This window comes from Anarhichas minor, unplaced genomic scaffold, assembly GCF_050575085.1.
Source record: "Anarhichas minor isolate MPS153535 unplaced genomic scaffold, ASM5057508v1 ptg000004l, whole genome shotgun sequence".
NCBI classification, from domain to species: domain Eukaryota; kingdom Metazoa; phylum Chordata; class Actinopteri; order Perciformes; family Anarhichadidae; genus Anarhichas; species Anarhichas minor.
The window spans coordinates 11,167,722-11,186,876 of record NW_027466450.1 but is presented as its reverse complement, the minus strand read 5'-3'; the positions used below and the strand labels follow the sequence as shown (position 1 = coordinate 11,186,876).

General features: G+C 40.1%; 1 protein-coding gene across 1 annotated transcript in view; it reads left to right on the top strand.

Annotated features, from left to right (window-relative positions):
* LOC142969328 (general transcription factor IIF subunit 2-like) overlaps positions 1–19,155 on the top strand; it is a 40,151-nt gene that overhangs the window by 2,450 nt on the left and 18,546 nt on the right. The window contains exons 2-4 of the mRNA XM_076109169.1: positions 7,486–7,559; positions 7,680–7,698; positions 7,937–8,081. Of these exons, the coding sequence (XP_075965284.1) occupies positions 7,486–7,559; positions 7,680–7,698; positions 7,937–8,081 (238 nt within the window). The remainder of the gene's footprint in view (positions 1–7,485; positions 7,560–7,679; positions 7,699–7,936; positions 8,082–19,155) is intronic.

Below are 19,155 nucleotides of genomic sequence, written 5' to 3'. Positions count from 1 at the left end.
AGGTTCCTATCAATGATCAACCTACTGAGCATGTGTTGTGGATTGAGCAAAACATCAACATCAACAGGGTTTCTGAAACAAAGCTGGACAGAGCTGCTAGATCTCTCTGCAGACACAGTTGTTAACTATACTGAAAGATTCTTCTACACAGGTACTGTTTGGGGCCTCTCTCTCTCTCTCTCTCTCTCTCTCTCTCTCTCTCTCTCTCTCTCTCTCTCTCTCTCTCTCTCTCTCTCTGGTGTGTGTATGAGATAGTGTACACATGTGTTGGTCAGTAATGTTGCCACTCTAGGTCAATGAACTGTGGCGTTAAACTGGTCCAGCATCTCCATTTACTCCATTTGACAGCGATAACACACCCCCATGAAAATGTTCTAACGTCTTAAATTTGAAGCCTGATTTTGGGCTCAATGTAATACAGTGTATATTTAGCAATCATATTTATAATCATAGCTTGCTCTGCCCAAACACCATTTTACACATTTATCTGTATGTATTGACCAGAAATGCAGATGCAGTGACTTTATTTACCCGAGACTTGTGTTCTGCAAAAGAGGTTAAACAGTCTGCAGAATGTAAAAATATGAGGTGTTTAGTTCAGTTTGCCAGGTTTAGCCATTTGAAAAAATCTTCTTTAAATCGTATGTAAGTCTGTGAACGCCTTGAAGAAAGCTATAAGCGGAGAGAGCAGAAGTCAGAGAGGAAGGACAGGGTAGGCCTAGTGATTGGTGACGGAGGCGGGGGAGTGAGAAGGGAGAGAAGAGAAGTAGAGATTTACTGTCAGCCTAGCAGACAGGCTATACCCATCGATACAAATGACAGAGAACGAGAGACAGCAGGAGCCTAGTGCAGTGTAAGCGTCTGGTGCTGTCAGCAGCTTTAAATCACACTGGCACTCCACAACAACACAAAAACACACAGCACTATTGTGCCACCGCCCCCACAATAATGAACAATTTAAACTCTGGACTCTGGGTTTATTTTGTAATCACTTTTATGTTCTGAGTGAAAATAGTAATCGGCAGTGTATTCATATAAAGAAATAACAAATGAAACCAAAAATAACCAAAAAGTGAAACCAATCTAGAATTCTTGAAACAACAGAGGGTTTGGTCGTGGAGAGAACAGGGCCAAGCCCAGTGACTTGTGTCCACTGAGCCTCCCTGCTCTGAATGGAGACTAGAATAGATGCTAGCTTTATTTTCATTGGACAGTCACTCCCAGCAGAAAATCACAGTGTGTGTGTGTGTGTTGCTAGATGTCCAACCCCAGGCCCACCACATTCATTCAAGAGTTGTTCTTCCCACACATACTTTAGTCTAAACCCATCTTGGCACTGCTGTATGTCACTGTAACTGTAACAAAGAAAGAGGAAATAGTATGAATGATAAAAGCCAGTAGAAGATGCAATGGTTCTGAACAGAGCAGGGGCTCCATGTTTTCATTTTGTACACTTTCACACACTCATACGTATCGTGTGGATTGCTAATGGACAGAACAAACGCATGATGCTTCCACTTTCCAAGTTATTGGAAGTTGCAAGTTATTATATTTGACAATATTAACATCGTGTAGTTTGCTGCGCTCTGCATACACAACAACAGGTCATTTCAGCTGTGATATACTGACGCAGATGCAGTTTTTCTTTTCTTACACATGTTTTGTAAAGTCAAGAAAATATCAACAATAAAGTCACAGGTAATGTCATGAGTTACGTCAGACCACCTGTTTTATGCTCCGGGTAAACGTCACATGGAAACCCTCACAGTCAGAAATATACAGTCAACCTTTCAGTGTTTGTTTTGTTCTTGTCGCTGAATGAGGGCAAATGCCTGAAGACATGTTCTTTCCTTATGTGCAGCAACAACCATACAATTTTTTGGTAGGTGCTTAATGTATAAAGTATGTTCTCACTGTGAAATAATAATATGGAATAATGATACACAGTGAGGCTTTACTTGGCAGCTGACTGGTGTGAATGTCTTAAAGTATAAATGTGAGATACTCCTCAGTAAGAGCAAATAGATTGCCTTAAAGATAATAATGTTTGACATTATGACGGCTTTAAAGTTAAAAAGCCATGTCATTATAAAACGGTTGCTTATTAATTCATTACCGCATTGACGGGCAAGCAGCACAATGAATTAATCAAAGCAGTAACCTTAGATCTGCATGCCTGACTGTTGAGTGAAAGGGGAACTTGATAGCAGCCGGTGGAAATACTGTATTTAATAATGAAGGAGAGAATCTAAGATGGCGTAGACTCACGTTCAAGGCCACACAAACAATGGGACCATGTTGCTGGGAGGCAAAGAGACGTGTTTGTAAGACGTGTTTGAAATATGTATTTATATATATGGTATGTAAATGATGTCATGGTTTGTCGTCAAAGGAAAAATCACATATATACGAACATGACTTAAGGTGTTTCAATCTCTCAATTTCATACAGTTGGAAGCATTCTTTTAGGATTTGATGGCAGGTCAAGTGAAAATCAGTGATATCATTTATCAAACATAGAAAGTGTGTGGCCCATGGTAACATTTGAAGGTCCCAAAATTATAATAACCCAAGCAATCAGACAAATCAAATGTCCATACAATGTAAGCTATTGTATTTCCTTCCATAAGTTATGATACATTTTTTAAAAGACCTGCACTATAGCAGCCTCATCAGGTCAATCTGTGTATTTGTCAAAGTTTCTTATAGCTAAAGAATCTCAAAAACTATAGAAAAGTTGCACTATATATCATATAATGTATACAATGCTAAGCTATACTTGTTGACAGTTGTTGCTGTCTCTAAATGTGAAGCTGCAGTGTGTGCTACTGATACAAGTACAGTGCAGAACAGCATCTGTGTACATCATACAGGTTTTAGCTCTAACAGCTTGGCATTAAATCTGCCAGATGACCTCACACCTCAGCAAAACTGTTCACATGTACTTCAAAGACACAGTACACTTAACAATATTAATCAGTTCTCAATACTTGCATTGTTGCATACAGTATTAGATGTTCAGACTCCGTCCGCTCGTTAAAAAACCTTTGAGACGAAGTGAAAACCAAAATGATGTCAAATGAAACATTCTAGCAGGGTTCGCTACTTACAGTGTGCTGAGACTAAAGAAGAGATTTGTCAATTTGAAACAAAAGTATAGTGTGATAATAACAATGAAATCTACATCCCTTTCACTTCACTGGCAGATCACCTTCTGTGCATGATAATCAAACTGTCACTGTGCTGGAAAAGACTGGAGAAGCAGATTAATGTGAAATCTCTTTCTGGTACACAAAAATATAATGACTGCATCTGTATCTGCCAACTAAGGAGCTGCCATAGCAACAGCCCTGTGTAAGTCACTGTGTGAAAGAAATGATAACAATGGGAATAATATTTCAATTTCTGTGCATTAATGTCAAACCATGTCAGGTTTCGGAGGAATTATCATTTCACCGACACCGTGCTTGATCAGGCTATTCAATGATATGATGCTATTGATGTAAGAATGCTTTTTTAGCATCTGAAGGTTAGTGTTTGTTAGCGGACACAGTTCAGTTTAAATCAGTCTGCTGGCATTCAATTTGGTGGTTGATTTATCTCTCTAGTCCGGCCCCTGAAATATGTTGACAAAAAGTGCCGACCTCAAAGAGAGGGTGACCTTGGAAGGAAAGCCAAAACCCTCAGCTGCTGCCAAGCTCATTTTATCCCTGATGAAAAAAGGTTTCTGAATCTCTCAACCAGCAGAGGACTGATACAGGGTTTCTAGAGTTTCAAACTTGGGTAATAAGAGGAAGTTCGGCTTCATTGTCCTGTACACACACACACACACACACACACACACACACACACAACCAAACACACACATTTTCAACACGTTCCAATGATGCAGATAACGTGCGGCCAGCAGCAGCCGGGACACTTTGGAGGCTGTGTCTCGATGTCTTGATGTGGACGAGAGCTTTCTGTGAATGTGCTGACGGCCGGTCAGCCGACAGAGACTCTGAGTTTTCTCTGAGTGAAATCTGTGTGTTGCACAGATTTGTCTGGTTTGTTATTGGTCACACTAATGAGAGATCCATTTGGGGCACGGGGAGGTTATATTGATCCAAATCAATTGACCAGTGCCAGAGAGTGCAGGTTTAATGCCACTCAAAAACTAAACCAGTTGAACACTGGTTCTTCAGAGTGGTGCTAGATGAAAGGCCGTGAGGTAATTAGAAATTAAAAGGGCTCATCCCCTTGGGAGCATGAATTTGTTTAGCACTTTGATTTGCGATACTTTTATCAGACCTTGAAATACCTTGTGTGCTAAGTTGACACTTTGGCCTACGAGTGGTGCCAGAGGAAAGGTTCGTGTCAGTGTCTGAGTGATCTAAATGGAAAGAGATCAATTTGTGGGGAGCATGCTCAGTAAATTAAATGTCAATTTCCCAATTTCTTGTGTAAACCTTCATCGACACATTTTATCCTGATGGTGGACCTGTAGATCAAAGGTCATTATGTCGAAAAAAAGAATTAGGATTCATCTTCTGGGGACCATAAATGTACAATTGCAGTCTGGCCTGTCTTGGTCATGTTGCTGGATAAAACATCCCAATTGTACCTCTGACATCCTTGACACCGCCGTACCACAAATATTTGGCATATACAGTTTTTATCAGCATATCTTCAAATGAAGGCAGAAGAGTAGAGAAAAAACTTGGCGACACCTTCGGCAAGCTGATTTAAGAACAACAGGAATTGCATCGGTCGCATTCGAATCATCTTCTTCACACATCTTTAAACCAAGCATCAGTCCTATAAATTTTCATTTCATATTTTCATTTATCAAAAATATTATATAGAAAAGGAAAACAGTTCTGGCTATGGAGTGTATAGAAATCTATTTTACTGCTACTTCATTCATCCATTCATTCATACAGTATCATGTCCAGTTCTGGTAGTTGTCCACAAGGTGGCAATGCATACAAATCAGCTGCAGTGGTAAAGGGAGATGCTAAAGTATTTAGTTACTCCAGATGCTATCGACCACTAAATTAAGACTCAGTGTTTAAGATAATATGTGCTTCTTTCCTTTAGAAACAGCTCTTCACTCTGACAGTGACAGAAATGAGAAAAATGTTCTTCCAGGTCTCTCCAGAGAAGATCTTGATTTCGACAAAAGCCTACAGAGACTTCAGAAAAAATCTACTGTTTGCTTGCTCTCAAAACCAACCAGCAATATTATACTCAAGCCAATCAAAGTAAATGTTTCAGATTGCAGTTATGAAGAAAAACTGGCCCCATTTTGAATCCGTTCAATCTTGATTTCTCAATCCATCAATATTGTTGTTTTTGTATATTCAATATCGTCATAAATGTTTCATTTTCCATCTTTTGTATTTTTTGATGCAGTTTTCAAGGCCACTAATTACATGCCAGTCACTCTCCTCTGATTGATGTTCATCATTTTGAGAGCTAATCTTGATTCACTCTGGTCTCAAGCTCTACATACATAATGTATTAAGCAAAAAATAATGAGCGTATAGTGTTGAAGTGGCTCGCCTCCTCATATGATCTATAACAGCAGTGACGTCAAGTGATGGAGGGCTCTTAACATATGTGCAAAGCCTTATATCTAACAAGAAATCAACACATGCTAATGGCATATAGGGAGGAAGTGTGCTCTGTAACTCCCACCCTTTTGTATCAAAGTGAAGAAGTACACAATCACAATGAAAGGTTTGAGGCTTTATTCATTAGTTTGTATGAAAGCCATACATTTGATGGTCTATGTTTCTTTTTCTATTTGTGATTATGTGAGGATAATAACTCTTATCCCAGCCCTTGTTTAATTCAAGTATTATTTACAACGGCCAGGACCCGTGTGTGAAGCAGAACTCTTCAAATCATCGTCAACATGTTAGTGGACAGACGGGCGATGCTGCAGGACCAACTGGACAGTATCATTGTAAAAGAGTGCAGGTTGTCCGTTGATCCACATGGTGATGCTACCAGTCTCTGTTAAAAAAAATACATAAGGACAACAGTTTAAATGGATTTTCATTTAAATAAATACAAATTCATTCACTTTATAAACAATGACAATGTATACAAAGGCAGATAAATGGGTTAATTCTAGTAAATCAAAACAATATGTATTCATAGAAAACATACTAAAACAGGCTGCAAGTGTATTAATTCATCTAAATGTTTCATTTTTTATTTTGTTGTGTACCATGTTTTTAAAAATGAATGCAAATTGACTTGATGTTTGTTGCCTCAGTCCAAATTCACTGCCTATTAAATCACTTTTGACAAGTGTGTTAGCTCTGTTTAATGATGCTTTGTCCTTTTGGCCATTTCATTTTTAAACATGTTTGATATTATTATGATAGTAATTGTGAGCTCGGGGCAAAAAAAATGAACTGCTCTGTCCTTTTAACCTCCTCTTCCTCCAACTCACTTTGCAGGATGTTTTTTCTGCTGCGTGGGAATTTTATTTAATACCAACAAATCTATATAGCCTACTGTATATGCACCATATTCGCACATATCAGATGACATGATGAAGGTCTTAAAGCTAGATTGATTAAATTACATCGCAATTGATATATTGGCACACAGTATGTGATTTTCTCACTAGTCGGATGTCATTTAATTTTAATTGGCAGCCTGCAGTTCCCAAAACCACACACACCTGAGTCTTTGACTTAATCAAGATTTTGTCAGTTGCAAATTATTCCACATGGGCGACTAGACCAGATATTGGTAGAATTCAACCTTTGAAATGTCATAATTTAAATAAACACTTGAGAAAGAGATATAGCCTCACATGAAAGAGTTTTGGTAACTTTCTAATCATTTACATGAAGTAAAAAAAAAACATGCAGGCCTACATATATTCCCATTAATACAATTGTGTCGGTGCAGGTTGCGAATTAGCAGAAGAAGAAATGGGTGTCCCTAGAATAAAGGAGGAAGTAAATGAACGAATACATAACTCAACTGCATAATACTTCCGATGAAGTATTTCCGTCACTGTGTCATTTATTGTGAAAGAGGTCACAGGAAGTTTTATTTTGTAGCACTTAATAGTGCATTCCCGACTAAATTGAGACATTGAAACGCACCGTGGTAGTTCTTGCTCACCTTATCCGGTTAAACGACAGTTAAACAATGGCAGACAAAGCGGAGGTTAATCTAACTGGAGTCAAACAAAGTAAAGGCGTGTGGCTTGTTAAGGTTTGTTCACCTGCACAGGTACTCATTCAACCAACAACCAACGGAACGTGACGTTAACGTTAGTTTGTTTAGTTAGACGTTATGCTAATTAAAACGTCACCCATGTCGAAAATACCAATTTGATGGAAATTCATCGTCGAAGCTCTTGTTGAGTGACATGTTAGTACTTTGTGTGTGTGTGCGTGCGTGCGTGCGTGCGTGCAAATACAATTAATTACACAGGTGACCTCTTAAATTGCCATATCTCTCTCTCATCAGGTTCCCAAGTATTTATCTCAGCGGTGGGACAAGGCCACAGAAAAGGGAGAAGTTGGAAAGATTACCATCGGAAAGTACGTTGAGAAGATGTTCACGTAGACACGTTTAATACATGTTGATATGCATAAATCCTGTCCTCATGAGTATCAGTGATGGACACTTTTCTTTTTTCTATCTTTCCATCCACCTGACAGGAAGCAAGGCAAAACAGATGTGAGACTTCTTCATATAATACTGCACAAAAAGCCAAGTGTTTTATTATTGTTTCCATCCATTCATACTGCATAATATTTGTATATTTCCCGTCACTATTTGCTGCTTCATTGAGCAAACTTCCTCACTGCGATCAATACGGTTTCATCATATCACAGCTGACCTTATCTGATGAATCAAAGAGTTGTTTGTCAGTATGACTAGTCAGCAGGGCCTTGACTCAGCTGTGTTTCTGCAGGTACGATTCACCCTGAAAGAGGAGCTGACGGGCCTGGGCACTGTGGGGGAGAAAGATGCATCACTGCAGGTCCCGAGAGAGCATCCCTTCACTATGCACACAGTGGGTGGACAGACCATGGCTGTCTTCAGCCAGAGCGACACAGGTCAGTCTTCAATTCAGCTCTTTCAGCCCTCGTCTCCGTGTTGGTCCTGTGCCGGATAATGGCATCGGAAACACGTGTTTGACGGGGCGGCTGGAGGGTTCAAACGGAAATAGATTTGACAGTTGTATGATTCTCGTGACGGTCCACAGGGCATCCGGTATCCTAGACGGATGTGATCTAAGACTTTTACTTCAGGTACCTGCAGATTAGTAAGTGTTAACCAAAGTTCAGCAAGAATAAGGCTCTACATGAAATTAGATTTTAAGGGAAAAGTGCATTTTTTTTTTTGTGTGATTCAGAATGAGGATGTTGCCATCTTCAAGAAAAGGGACGAAATATATGAAGTTTGAATGTATTTTAGACTCAAAACAGAGTTTAAAGTTTGGGTACCTTTCTTAGCTGTGTCTTAGAAAATAGAGGAGTCTTAATTTACCAATTGAGTTGTTGATAAATCAAGCTGAAATCAGCAAAAAAAGCTTTTTTGTTTACAACTAATGGAGAAAACCAGCACTGACGGGGACTTTACTCAGGTTAGTGGCACATTACAGATTGATCTGTCCTTAGTTCTTCTAGTTTCTTCGGTTCTCTTGCTTTTAAAGAAAGCTGCTGTTGATGGGTTCGACATTGATTGCACTCATGAGAAATTCATGAAAATACTCTGAGTTGCTTCTGATAAATGGAGGATGTTTGCTGCCAGGCATTATGTGTCATGCATATACATGAGCCAGAGGGATTTGCAGGGATTTGCATCAGACCCAGAGCTTAAAAATAGCTGCTACTGTAAGGTTCGGTGTCTATGAGCGTGTGACCTGATGACTGACAGTAGATTAGGGTGTTACTCTTTATGTGATACTTCTATTTGATTACTTTCATTCGTCAGACCATTACAAGTAAATCATAATAAAGTCAATTAAATTATTCCTTGAAGGCAATCAAAAGGGAAATTACAGAAAATTAAAAAGAATTTTTAATTACCCCTGAAATGGAATCAAACAAACAAAAATCCCATAATTCAGTGATGACTTTAATTTAGTGAGAATGTAAATAGATAGCAGGGTGCAGGCTGTTCAAATTAGTAAAATGTCAAATGAAATTCTGTACCCCTCCCAGGGTGCCAGTGCTCCGTAACAATTAAATGACTGCTTCTCGTTGTATTTTTCAAGCACTGCGAAGGGTGCATCTTGGCATAAAAACAAAAAGCATATTTTGAGCATAATCGCCAAAGTAATTTGATGTTTGATGCTTAAATACTGACTGAATGTCAAGTTGCTCTAGCCATGACCGAACGCGTGAATACATCTCTAGTGGAGTTTGGAGTGTAAAAAAGCCTTTAAGTGCGACAGGACTGTACATGTAGAGCAGCAAAAACACGGCATATTAAAAACAACAGGGACGTTTCTTGGTGATCAAATATTCTCAGCTTTTACCAAAGCTAACCGCACAAATGTACGGCATAAGGAGGGGCTGCAGCAATCGTAACCCTGCAGCAGAATCAAAGGTTGGTGTTGATGAGGTGGGACTGTATGGCAGAGAGCCCAGAGTAGTTCAGAATGGAAAAAAAAATGTATGAACAAAATATTTGGCAGACAATATTAGTACAAAACAATAGTGGTTAAATAGGCAAATCCATCATGTTCAGGGTTCACATGATCTGTGCCGGGGTTAGAATTGAAAGTAGAGACACAATCATGGTTGCTCTTGTGTAATCTTTCAATGATTGATGTGGATGGCAGTGACAGTAGATGTTTTATTGCTCAGGATAATGAGCTGTTTTCTTTCCCCTAGTGCTTTGTAAAGAGTAATGATTGGTCTGCTGTGGTTGGCTGGAAGGGGACGCTGGTGCCGAACCATGATGCCGATGGGTGGCTATAGATTCAGACGTTCAGTAGTGAACTTTATCCTACTTCTACATAGAAAAGAGTAAAGACACCTAACATGAAAACACCGTTAAGCTTTCGAGGTGCACGTTTTTGTACAAGGAGCAAAGGGAGTTTAACAGGAATGATCTCATTGATTTAAATCGTGAGTAACAGCCGAGACAAACAGGAAGACGTGAAGATCATTTTCTCATTAAGCAGCTGAGCAGACGGTAAAACAAGATGCAGGCAAACCTCGGAGCACATGGATTAGATTATTTCTGTTAGCAGCTGAGGACACGGCAAGAGAAATATCGCAACACACTTGGTGGTAGCAGAGAAACACTGGAGCACTTTTGTTTTGGTAAATGCAGCAATGACGTATCTTCACTGAAGTGGAGTCCAATCGTACAATAGACACGCTAACTCTGAACTATATAGGCTGTGGATGCAGTGTAAGTGAAAACAAAGACGGAAAGGACGATATTTGAGAGTGCACCTTCTGTATATGTTTTTCAGGCCACAGAAACTAATCGGTTCCTGTTCACAATGGACAAATGTATCCGTCAGATAATAATATGGAATCCTTTTTTAAATACATCTATTAAACCTTGTATAAGTGTGTAGGAAAGAAAATGAAGTTAGTGTAATGAGCAATAGATTTACTACTATCATCCACATCATCATCTGCACTGGTTTGATTCCAGTCTGGGGTCTCATTCCCTCTTCATGTTTCTTATACATCTCAATAGTTTAGTGCTAAATGTCAACCCTCATTGATATATATATGTGGTGGACAAGTTAATATAAACCCCTGTCAGTCTAACTCAATGCAATTCAACAGCATCACGAACTGCAGCCAGTTCAGTTTCCACAAAAAGTGAACATTATTACTTTCACTACGGTATGATTTATTGCAAAGACTGCTGTAGTAGACTGCATTATCCAGTAAACTGGCAGCTGAGGGTAAAACACTGCCCAGATGAAAGACAAGCCGAATGTCTGCATGTCGGTGCCATGACAAAAGATGGTTTCTCATCAGCTACATCTCTAGTCTTTGTCAGCAAACGGTGCCTCAGAACTTTAATGGAAATTGAAATAAAGCTTTCTCTTTATCAGGGTGCATCCTACAGCCACAAGGTTTATTCTATCACCGCCCTCGTGCACTTTAGATTCAACCCACACTTACTTGTGCATTAATACCTCCTACATGTGATAATGGATTTTTCTCTTTCAGATGTTTCTCTTTTTTTTAGCAACACTAGTAGAACTTCTAAAGCTTCGGGGTTTTTAATACAGATGTCAGAGAGGATTATCAATATAATATTCATGTGTTTGAGAATGTGGAAACAAGGCGATCAGGGGGTGTTAAAAAACAACAACAACCTCTTTCTTGAATGTGTCAGTGCTCCAGGTGTCTGGCTTGACTCTGGAAACAAGAAGAAGGATAATGTCCTCTGAGATGTGGTGGTGTGTAGTCTCTATTTACCTGACCGGCACTCGACTCCACCCCCACTCGCCCACAGAAAGGTGTACTGTATGGCACCGGTCTCCCACTCACTTTCGCAGTCTCGCTCTCTCTCTCTCACACACACACACACACACACACACACACACACACACAGCAACAGCATATTTCCAGCGGTATATGTGAGGCTGGAAAGCTGCTGCTGCTCACGCCCACTCAAAGTTGACTGATTCTTGACACCTCGGACGGAGCAGGTCTTAAGAAGAATAAATTAAAAATCTAATAAAATATATTATCAGCCATCATCTTCCTAACATTTACCTTTTGCTCGTAAAATAAACATTTTCTGTAATCGCTTTATGTCAAAAAGGCATAAGACGATATGAAACATTTCATGTCACAATTATCCAAAACAGGATATTATTCTGCTTATAATATAGAATATGCTTAACAATAACTAAAGATCCTTTTTTAGCGAAAAAAAGAAAATGGCAACATTATGAGAGTCCGTTCTTTCTTGCTTAATAATTCCTGTATTTTTAAAACAAGGCTCTATTTTTCACTTCTCTACCATGACAGCAAGCTACACCGCTTTTTCAAGTCACTCATGTGAAGATCCTGATAATGTAAATTCACCACGATCAACTAATTGAGTGTTTTTTTTTTTTTAAAATTGCGATCTGCAATTAAATGCTATATTGTCCCATCCTTGGTGTCAGAATTACCAAATTTAGTACAAAGCACATATCTAATATATTATTACGGCACCAGTATTGTGTCTAGTGTTGTTAACGGTAAACCATTAAGCGGTTAACCTCAGAGCATATTTTTGACCGGTAACACACGCTGGTTTATAGTTTTAATTTCCGGTCTGTTGGTTGCCGAGAGGATGCTACGACGCCACATGTTAACCAAGTGTTCAGACAATTTATAAGCTCAAAACAAGTGACTTATACATTGTTGTTTGACCAAACAAGTGCAGGCATTTGTTCCTATACCTAACTCTAGGTTAGCCCAGTCTATGTCCACTCGTTAGGAAATATGTAATCCAGCCAGCCACGCCGTTTCTAATCCCTATAATCCAAACATTTTCAGACTCTGTGTTTTAATCCATCCCTCCACCTCGTACAAGTATTCAATCAGCCAACAATAGCGAGAGCTTGCTCACGGCGACTGCCAGTGATTGATACGTACACGCATGGTGTCTGACATGGCTTTTGTCCTGTAAGGCTGCTAGCTCCATGTTCCTCCGTTATTTCCTCCCCTCGTTGTTCTGCTTTGTTTCCGGCCGAGGACCAGGTATTGATTAGAGGTTGCTAAGCAACAGGCTTAGTTGCCACAGAAAGCGTGCAGCGGAGAACAGAAAGCCAGATGTAATGTACTGCTGTGTTACAGTATGACTTTCCTTCAGCTGCTGAGCAATCCTTGAGTCCTTTAGAAAATAGCTCCAGACCAGAGAACAGAGTGTATGCATTGGATTCAAATGGCAGGAGGAGAACGCTTCCACAACCTGTCACAACTTTGTACTTAAGATGTCTCACAACACTTGATAAAGTCACCAACCTTTGAGTAACACTGACAAAGACTCAAACCAGGAAACAGACATTCACAAGAACACCAGACATTTTTTAGCCACTGACAAAAGCAGAGATGTAGGCTAGAATTAAGACTCAATATAAAATTCAGTAATGTTTGCGTAGTTTCATTGAAAAGGATGAATTGCGATTGTTATTTGAAATCCCGGTTGTGTAGCAGCATCATCATGCACAAAACCGTTGGAACCGTGCAGGCTGCTGGATCCTGTGCAGACTGTCGTAGGTGTTTTATTGAAGGAGTATGTCTGGCTTAGCTTTGCAGTTTCATTGCTCATGAATCGCTGAGGGTTTAAAGAGGAATATCTCTTGACCGGAAAACCTCTTGAAAAGCATTTAGTCAGACGACGCTAACGCGCGCTTTCAGGACTACATCTGACTTCATTCACAGGGATTCAGCGGTATGAGTAGTGGGCATTCGGTAGTGGGCATTCGGTGTGCACCTATGGCAGTGTGGTTGGTGCTGTTTCCACGGCTGACATCACGGAGAAGTGTTGGTGTTCTGCTGAAGTTGAGGCTGTGTGCTGCCAACTTTATCCAACGGGAGGCTTTCAAAGTCGCTGCTGTCTGAGAGCTCCAGCCTCCTGGGCATTCGCTCTGTCAGAGGTGTTTGAAGCTGTCTGCTTCACTCCTGTTGCACTGCTCTCTGCTCTCTCACAGCGCCACCAGAACCGAATATGAAAAAGATTCTCAAAATATGAGGATCATAGATATTGTTTGAAATTAATCTAGCTTTGAAGATTATAGCTGAAACTGTTTTTACTGAGAAATTGTATTATGGGGTCATAAAATGTGTAATATTGCCAGATATTGTGTATATATGATGAAAAAATATGGTCAAGCTTAAAGGTTCTCTGTATGCATTAGTAGAGTAGCAAACAGCTGTTTGATTTGCGTTATAGAGGAGTCTACCTGAGCAGAGAATGAAGGGCTCGCTCTCTTAGCTGCTGGCTCAGTGGAGGCAATATATGGTCTTAGTATCCAATTTAGCACCTTTTTTTTTTAAGAATTCCACCTCTACTACCCATTAAAACCACCGTCTTTTACTAGAGGACCTGTAGAAACTCCATTAATGCATTTTAGTATAAAGCATCCTGTTTGAATCGTTTTGATGGTGAGTGATGCGTGTTTGCACCACAAATGTCACCTTTCTCTTTGAATCATTGAAATAGTACCCAGAGAGCATCATTGTCTATTTAAATTGTGCAGGCAGATGGTTTTGTTGCTGCGCTCTCAATACGTAAATAATGTGCCGTATGTTACCAGAACCAAATGGTCTAAATTTGTGGATTGAAATGTATTGTTTGCAACCCCACAGGTTCCTAAAAACATGCAGATCTCCCATTTGCTTTCCCCTGTTGTCACAGAGAAGCAGGGTGCTGAATAGCTCTGACTCAAGGCCTGCTATTCTCCTCAGAGATGCATGTTTGTTGTTGCCCAAGGTGAAAATAGGAGAGTGGACCAGCTATTGTTTTTGCAAGAGAAATGTCATCTCCGCTCTCGTTTGTGTGCTGCCTCTTGAATTGAAGGTTTGTCCGTCCCCTGCTGTGCTCCCACACAAGAGACACGTGGAACCCAGAATAATGATAGAGGGCTAAAGTGTGACGCTCTGTCGCCAGCAGAGACAATATGCGCCCCCGTCAGCAGGTTGTTGAAAGACTGAAAAGGTTACAGTAGAGTACAATGTAAGAAGATAAGGGCGAGGAAACCTATTCAAACCATGTTTTCTTTGAAGTTGCAGGGAGGAAGGGTTGAGATGTCTCTGTCATGACCCGCTGCGTCTACAGAGCACATTATGTTGAATGTAGTCTGAGAACCAGGCAAGAGAGCAAAGGCAGCTCTGGACCATGGTCCAATGTGCAACGGATCACGAAACGCACGGTTTCCTTCATATCACATTTTTTGTCACGGATCGGATCAGCAGAAAAAATATGGAGCAAATCTAACTTTTAGAGGTTTTTTTTGCCGCCGTTACAAATTGCTGATCTCCGATAAGCCACATCGGCTAATATAATTACTTTGTTTTAGTCATCTATAGTGGTTATTTGCATAATGATTAAGAAATTAAAGATTATATCCGTTCGGATCACGGATCAACTATGGTCCGTTTCACCACTCGTCAAAAGCTGTGATTTTACATTTTTCTAATAGCTTCATCTGAATCTCTTCACTTGTAATTCCATAAGGAAACACTGGTATCACAGCTCACATTTTAGAAATCCATCTTTTCGTATGAGCTTGTTCTGTTATTTCTCTCTCGTCACTGCTGCGATTCAAATGAGGAGTCCAATTTACTCCCAACTGCTTCCCCGTCCTGCACCAGTGGATTTTTAGAGGTAGATCGCCGAGTGCCTTCGTTAAGGAGTCATGCACACTGACACATTATTATTATTATGATTAGAGCAGTGCATTAGAAGGCTCTTTATTAAACATGTAAGGATAGCCATTCATAGCTGTCCACAGGTCACACAGTCCATACGGTTGTATTACTGTTGTTTGAGAAGTCTGAGAAAGAAACTCCTTCTGTGTTATGTGGGAGGATTTTACTCAACAGTAACAAAACTTGCTTCACTCGGCCTCAAAAAAAAAAAAATCTGCTCACCCACCATTAGTCTGGCTGTCAGTGGAGAGTTGCTGCTTCGCATGGTCCAAATGAGGCCTGAGCTGAACATGTCGTGCTCAGAGCGCTCCCCAATGGAGCAGCGGTGCCTGAAAGACAAGTGACACTGTGAGGCTGTATGATTAATGCTGCGTACTGTGTGTCGGGCTCTGTGCAGAGTTGAGGTGTGAGACTTGCAGCAGCCTCCAGTTCGTCATAATTCAGGTTTGACAGGCCGGTGGGAGACACGGTTTAGAAAGGGAAATGCAAAATGTTCTCACAAATTTTAAATTTGTCATAACGGTATTAATATCCTTTTTACGGAACAGATGTGTGGTAGCGAGATAAATACTCTCACTTACTAAATGTTGTTTTTCTTGCATAGACTAACTAGTACTCCTACATGTATACTGGAAAAATACAACATGACGTCAGGTTTTCTGTGTGTCGGTCACTTTGATGTCATTTTGATTTTCACAGTGAAAATTGTCAACTAGTGCGGACCGGACCAATCGGCTGCTACCAGAATGCTGGAAAAAGGTGTTTTTATCTCACAGTGGACTCTTTGTGCGGCTCGTGAAAGTGTGCCAACCACTGGATTTTATTACAACAGAAAAAAGCTAAACGTGCATTTTTTTTTTTAAAAGGTTGGTCCACGGAAAGAAAGTTTGGGAAACATTGCCCTAAAAGTCCGAAATGATTGGTTGAAAACAATGCATCATTCATAACATCTCTGTTAAAAAAAAAATATTGGTATTGATTTTAATGACTAAATTTACACAGACGCACACACAGAAACATGGACTCGCACCGAGTGCGTTGATTGCCATTTTCACACTCGCAGTTGGAAAGTGGAGGGTTGGCTCTGACTTCCTCTCTGCTGAGATCCTCATTACGTCTTCTCTCTCTCTCTGATCCAACTTTGTTACCGCTGCTGTTTCTCTGCTTTCTTTCTGTTTTTATCGACTTTATCGTAGAGCTCGAATTTATTAAATGAATCTGTCAATTAATCGACAGAAAAACTGAATACGTTTGTTTGGGTGTTGGACTGACAAAACAAGGAATTTGAAGAAATTGCGATAGACATTTTCTATCAACATTCTATGAACCAAATTATGAATCTGTTGAGAAAAAGTAATCTTGAGATTATTAGATAACATTATACTTATATTGGCTCAACCAGTAAATGGCTTTTTTTCTGTCCAATTGAGATAAAAGATACAGATTGAAGATTACTTGTTTGTAGAAATCTCCTGAAACAAGAGGGGAACTAGATCTATCTCACTTCACTGGCAGAATGTTTCAGTCTTTCGGGCTGAATTTGAGACCAAATGATGTTTGATGGTGTTTTTATACCTTGAGGAGGAAGTTCAGTTCACAGGGGACACTGTTTAAAAGAAAAACATTTTTATGAAAGCTTTAAAACATCAGCTTCAATATAAAAATAAATGTATTAATGTGTGAAAAACTATTCTTTATGCTCGCCCCTGCCTCATCTCTTTTCTGTAAGTGAATAATCGTTGCTGCTGCCTCTTTTGTCTGAGCTGAGAGTGGAAGTGAAAAGAGTCTGACCTCCCCTCCTCCTCCTCTTCATCACACTGTCTCTTCCTCTGTATGGAGTTGAAAGATAAAAATCTGAGGTATGTTAGTCATTTTCCAAGGCAGCGATAAGGAGTGTGTGTGTTGAGTTTGCCTGGCAACAGGTGAAAAGAGCGAGATAAGAATGTTGATAGTAGTGTGGTTTGAGCTTTCCTCACCGCGGTTGCCTCCTCTCTCCTCTTCCTATCGCCTGCACCTCCTGCCTCCCTCATCAGCTGCCTTTTGATGGGGCGTGGATCACTTTGACCCAGCGACTAATAAGTGAAGCAGTCACCGTCGTAAAAAATGTATGAACCGGATCCTCAATTTAAAAAAATAAAAGGTTAGATGTTGTTGACGGTGAAGTATCGGTGCCAAGGGTGACATCTGAACAGCAACAGATCCAATGGGTTTATCTCCTCTTGAATGCGTCCATGTTTAATTTGTTGCACGCGGTGTTGCGTGTGCATTGTGTGTTTGTTGTCTGTGTTTGTGAGGGGTTGGCGGTGGAAGAGGTTCGCCTGATGTCAGAGGTTGATGTGGGTGTATGAGTCATGACGGGGGTGGTGGCGGCTGGTCCTACGGTTTGACGACGGTGCCTGCTGGAGCAGATGGTTTCAGTCACCATGGAGGGGGGGGGGGGGGAGGGCACAGTTAGAGGTACAGCGAGAGATGCTGTTCATTTAACGGTGGTAACTCCAAGAGGTGTTCAAGGCAGCTCTGCTACAGTTCCAAGCAGACGTAAGAGGCAATTTAACTTGTTTTTAGGCTTTTTCCACAAGAATAAACTCTGGAGGAGATGAATGTTTGGAGATATTCAATTTAAACATTTCCACTCCCACAAGTTTCCATAAATGGATCATGACGTATCCCTGCTTCACATTGTTTGGACAGAAATCAGGCGAGACTTGTTCTGTTTGCTTTGGCACCGGCAACATTGGGCACTGCCAAACCAGCTCTTTTGTCCCCAAACACAGCCGTAACACACCAGTATTAGCCTTTTTTGTGCCACAGTATAACCAGCCTGTTGACTTATAATGTGTGGTAGGTCGACCTTATTATTCAGTTTTCACTGCACTAAAGACCTTAAATTAAATGGTGCTCAAATTCACTCTTTGACGTTCTCTTCTCTCCTGACACTAATGTATTTAATTTGATGTTGAATTATTTATGTAGGGTATGTATTTCATTGCTTATTTAAAGGTTGTTTCAAACCGCGGCATGTTTTTGAAAGGTGTTGGCATTTTGCAGGCTCGCGAAGTCTATTCAAGGATGCAGTGGAGTTGCATTATGGGACATGTAGGATGCATTATTTGTGGAGCTTGAGTCATACTAGATGGAGACTAATATTTAGGATATCTTGGTCTATTCTACATTGATTTTTTTTGGGGTTGAGACCAAGTGAAGACTGAGACCAGAGCAGTGTGAATCCCACACTGCGAGACACACTTCAGATAAAATGAAAACCATATATAGTTACTCCTCAAACCTTCAAAACGTGATCTTGAGACAGATCTCAAATACTACAACACTGCTGTCTGTTATTATTATTATTATTATTATTGATAATTACTAGTCTACAATACTTCCTTTTTACTTAAAATCAAAACGATGTAAAGTCATCTTGTCAATCATTTCACATTGTAGTTGGTAAAATACTTCCATCCAGAGAAAGTCAACTTTGTCCCCGTTTTGTTCATATGAACTAGTTCATTGGGGTTGTCATAAGCTCAGGGCATTACCGTACCACCTTAAAGGGGGAGGGACTCATTTGACAACTATGGTATTACTGAAGGAGGAAAAGCTAATATTTTCGCTCCACATTACTTGGACAAATAGTATACTACTACTAAGATTGATGATGACACACATCCGAGTGCGAAGCAGAGAGATAAAAAGAGGTTCTCCTTGAGGGAATTTATCTCACAGACCGACCTACTTTTTAAAATGCCAAATATCTTTACTGACACTGTGAAGGTCT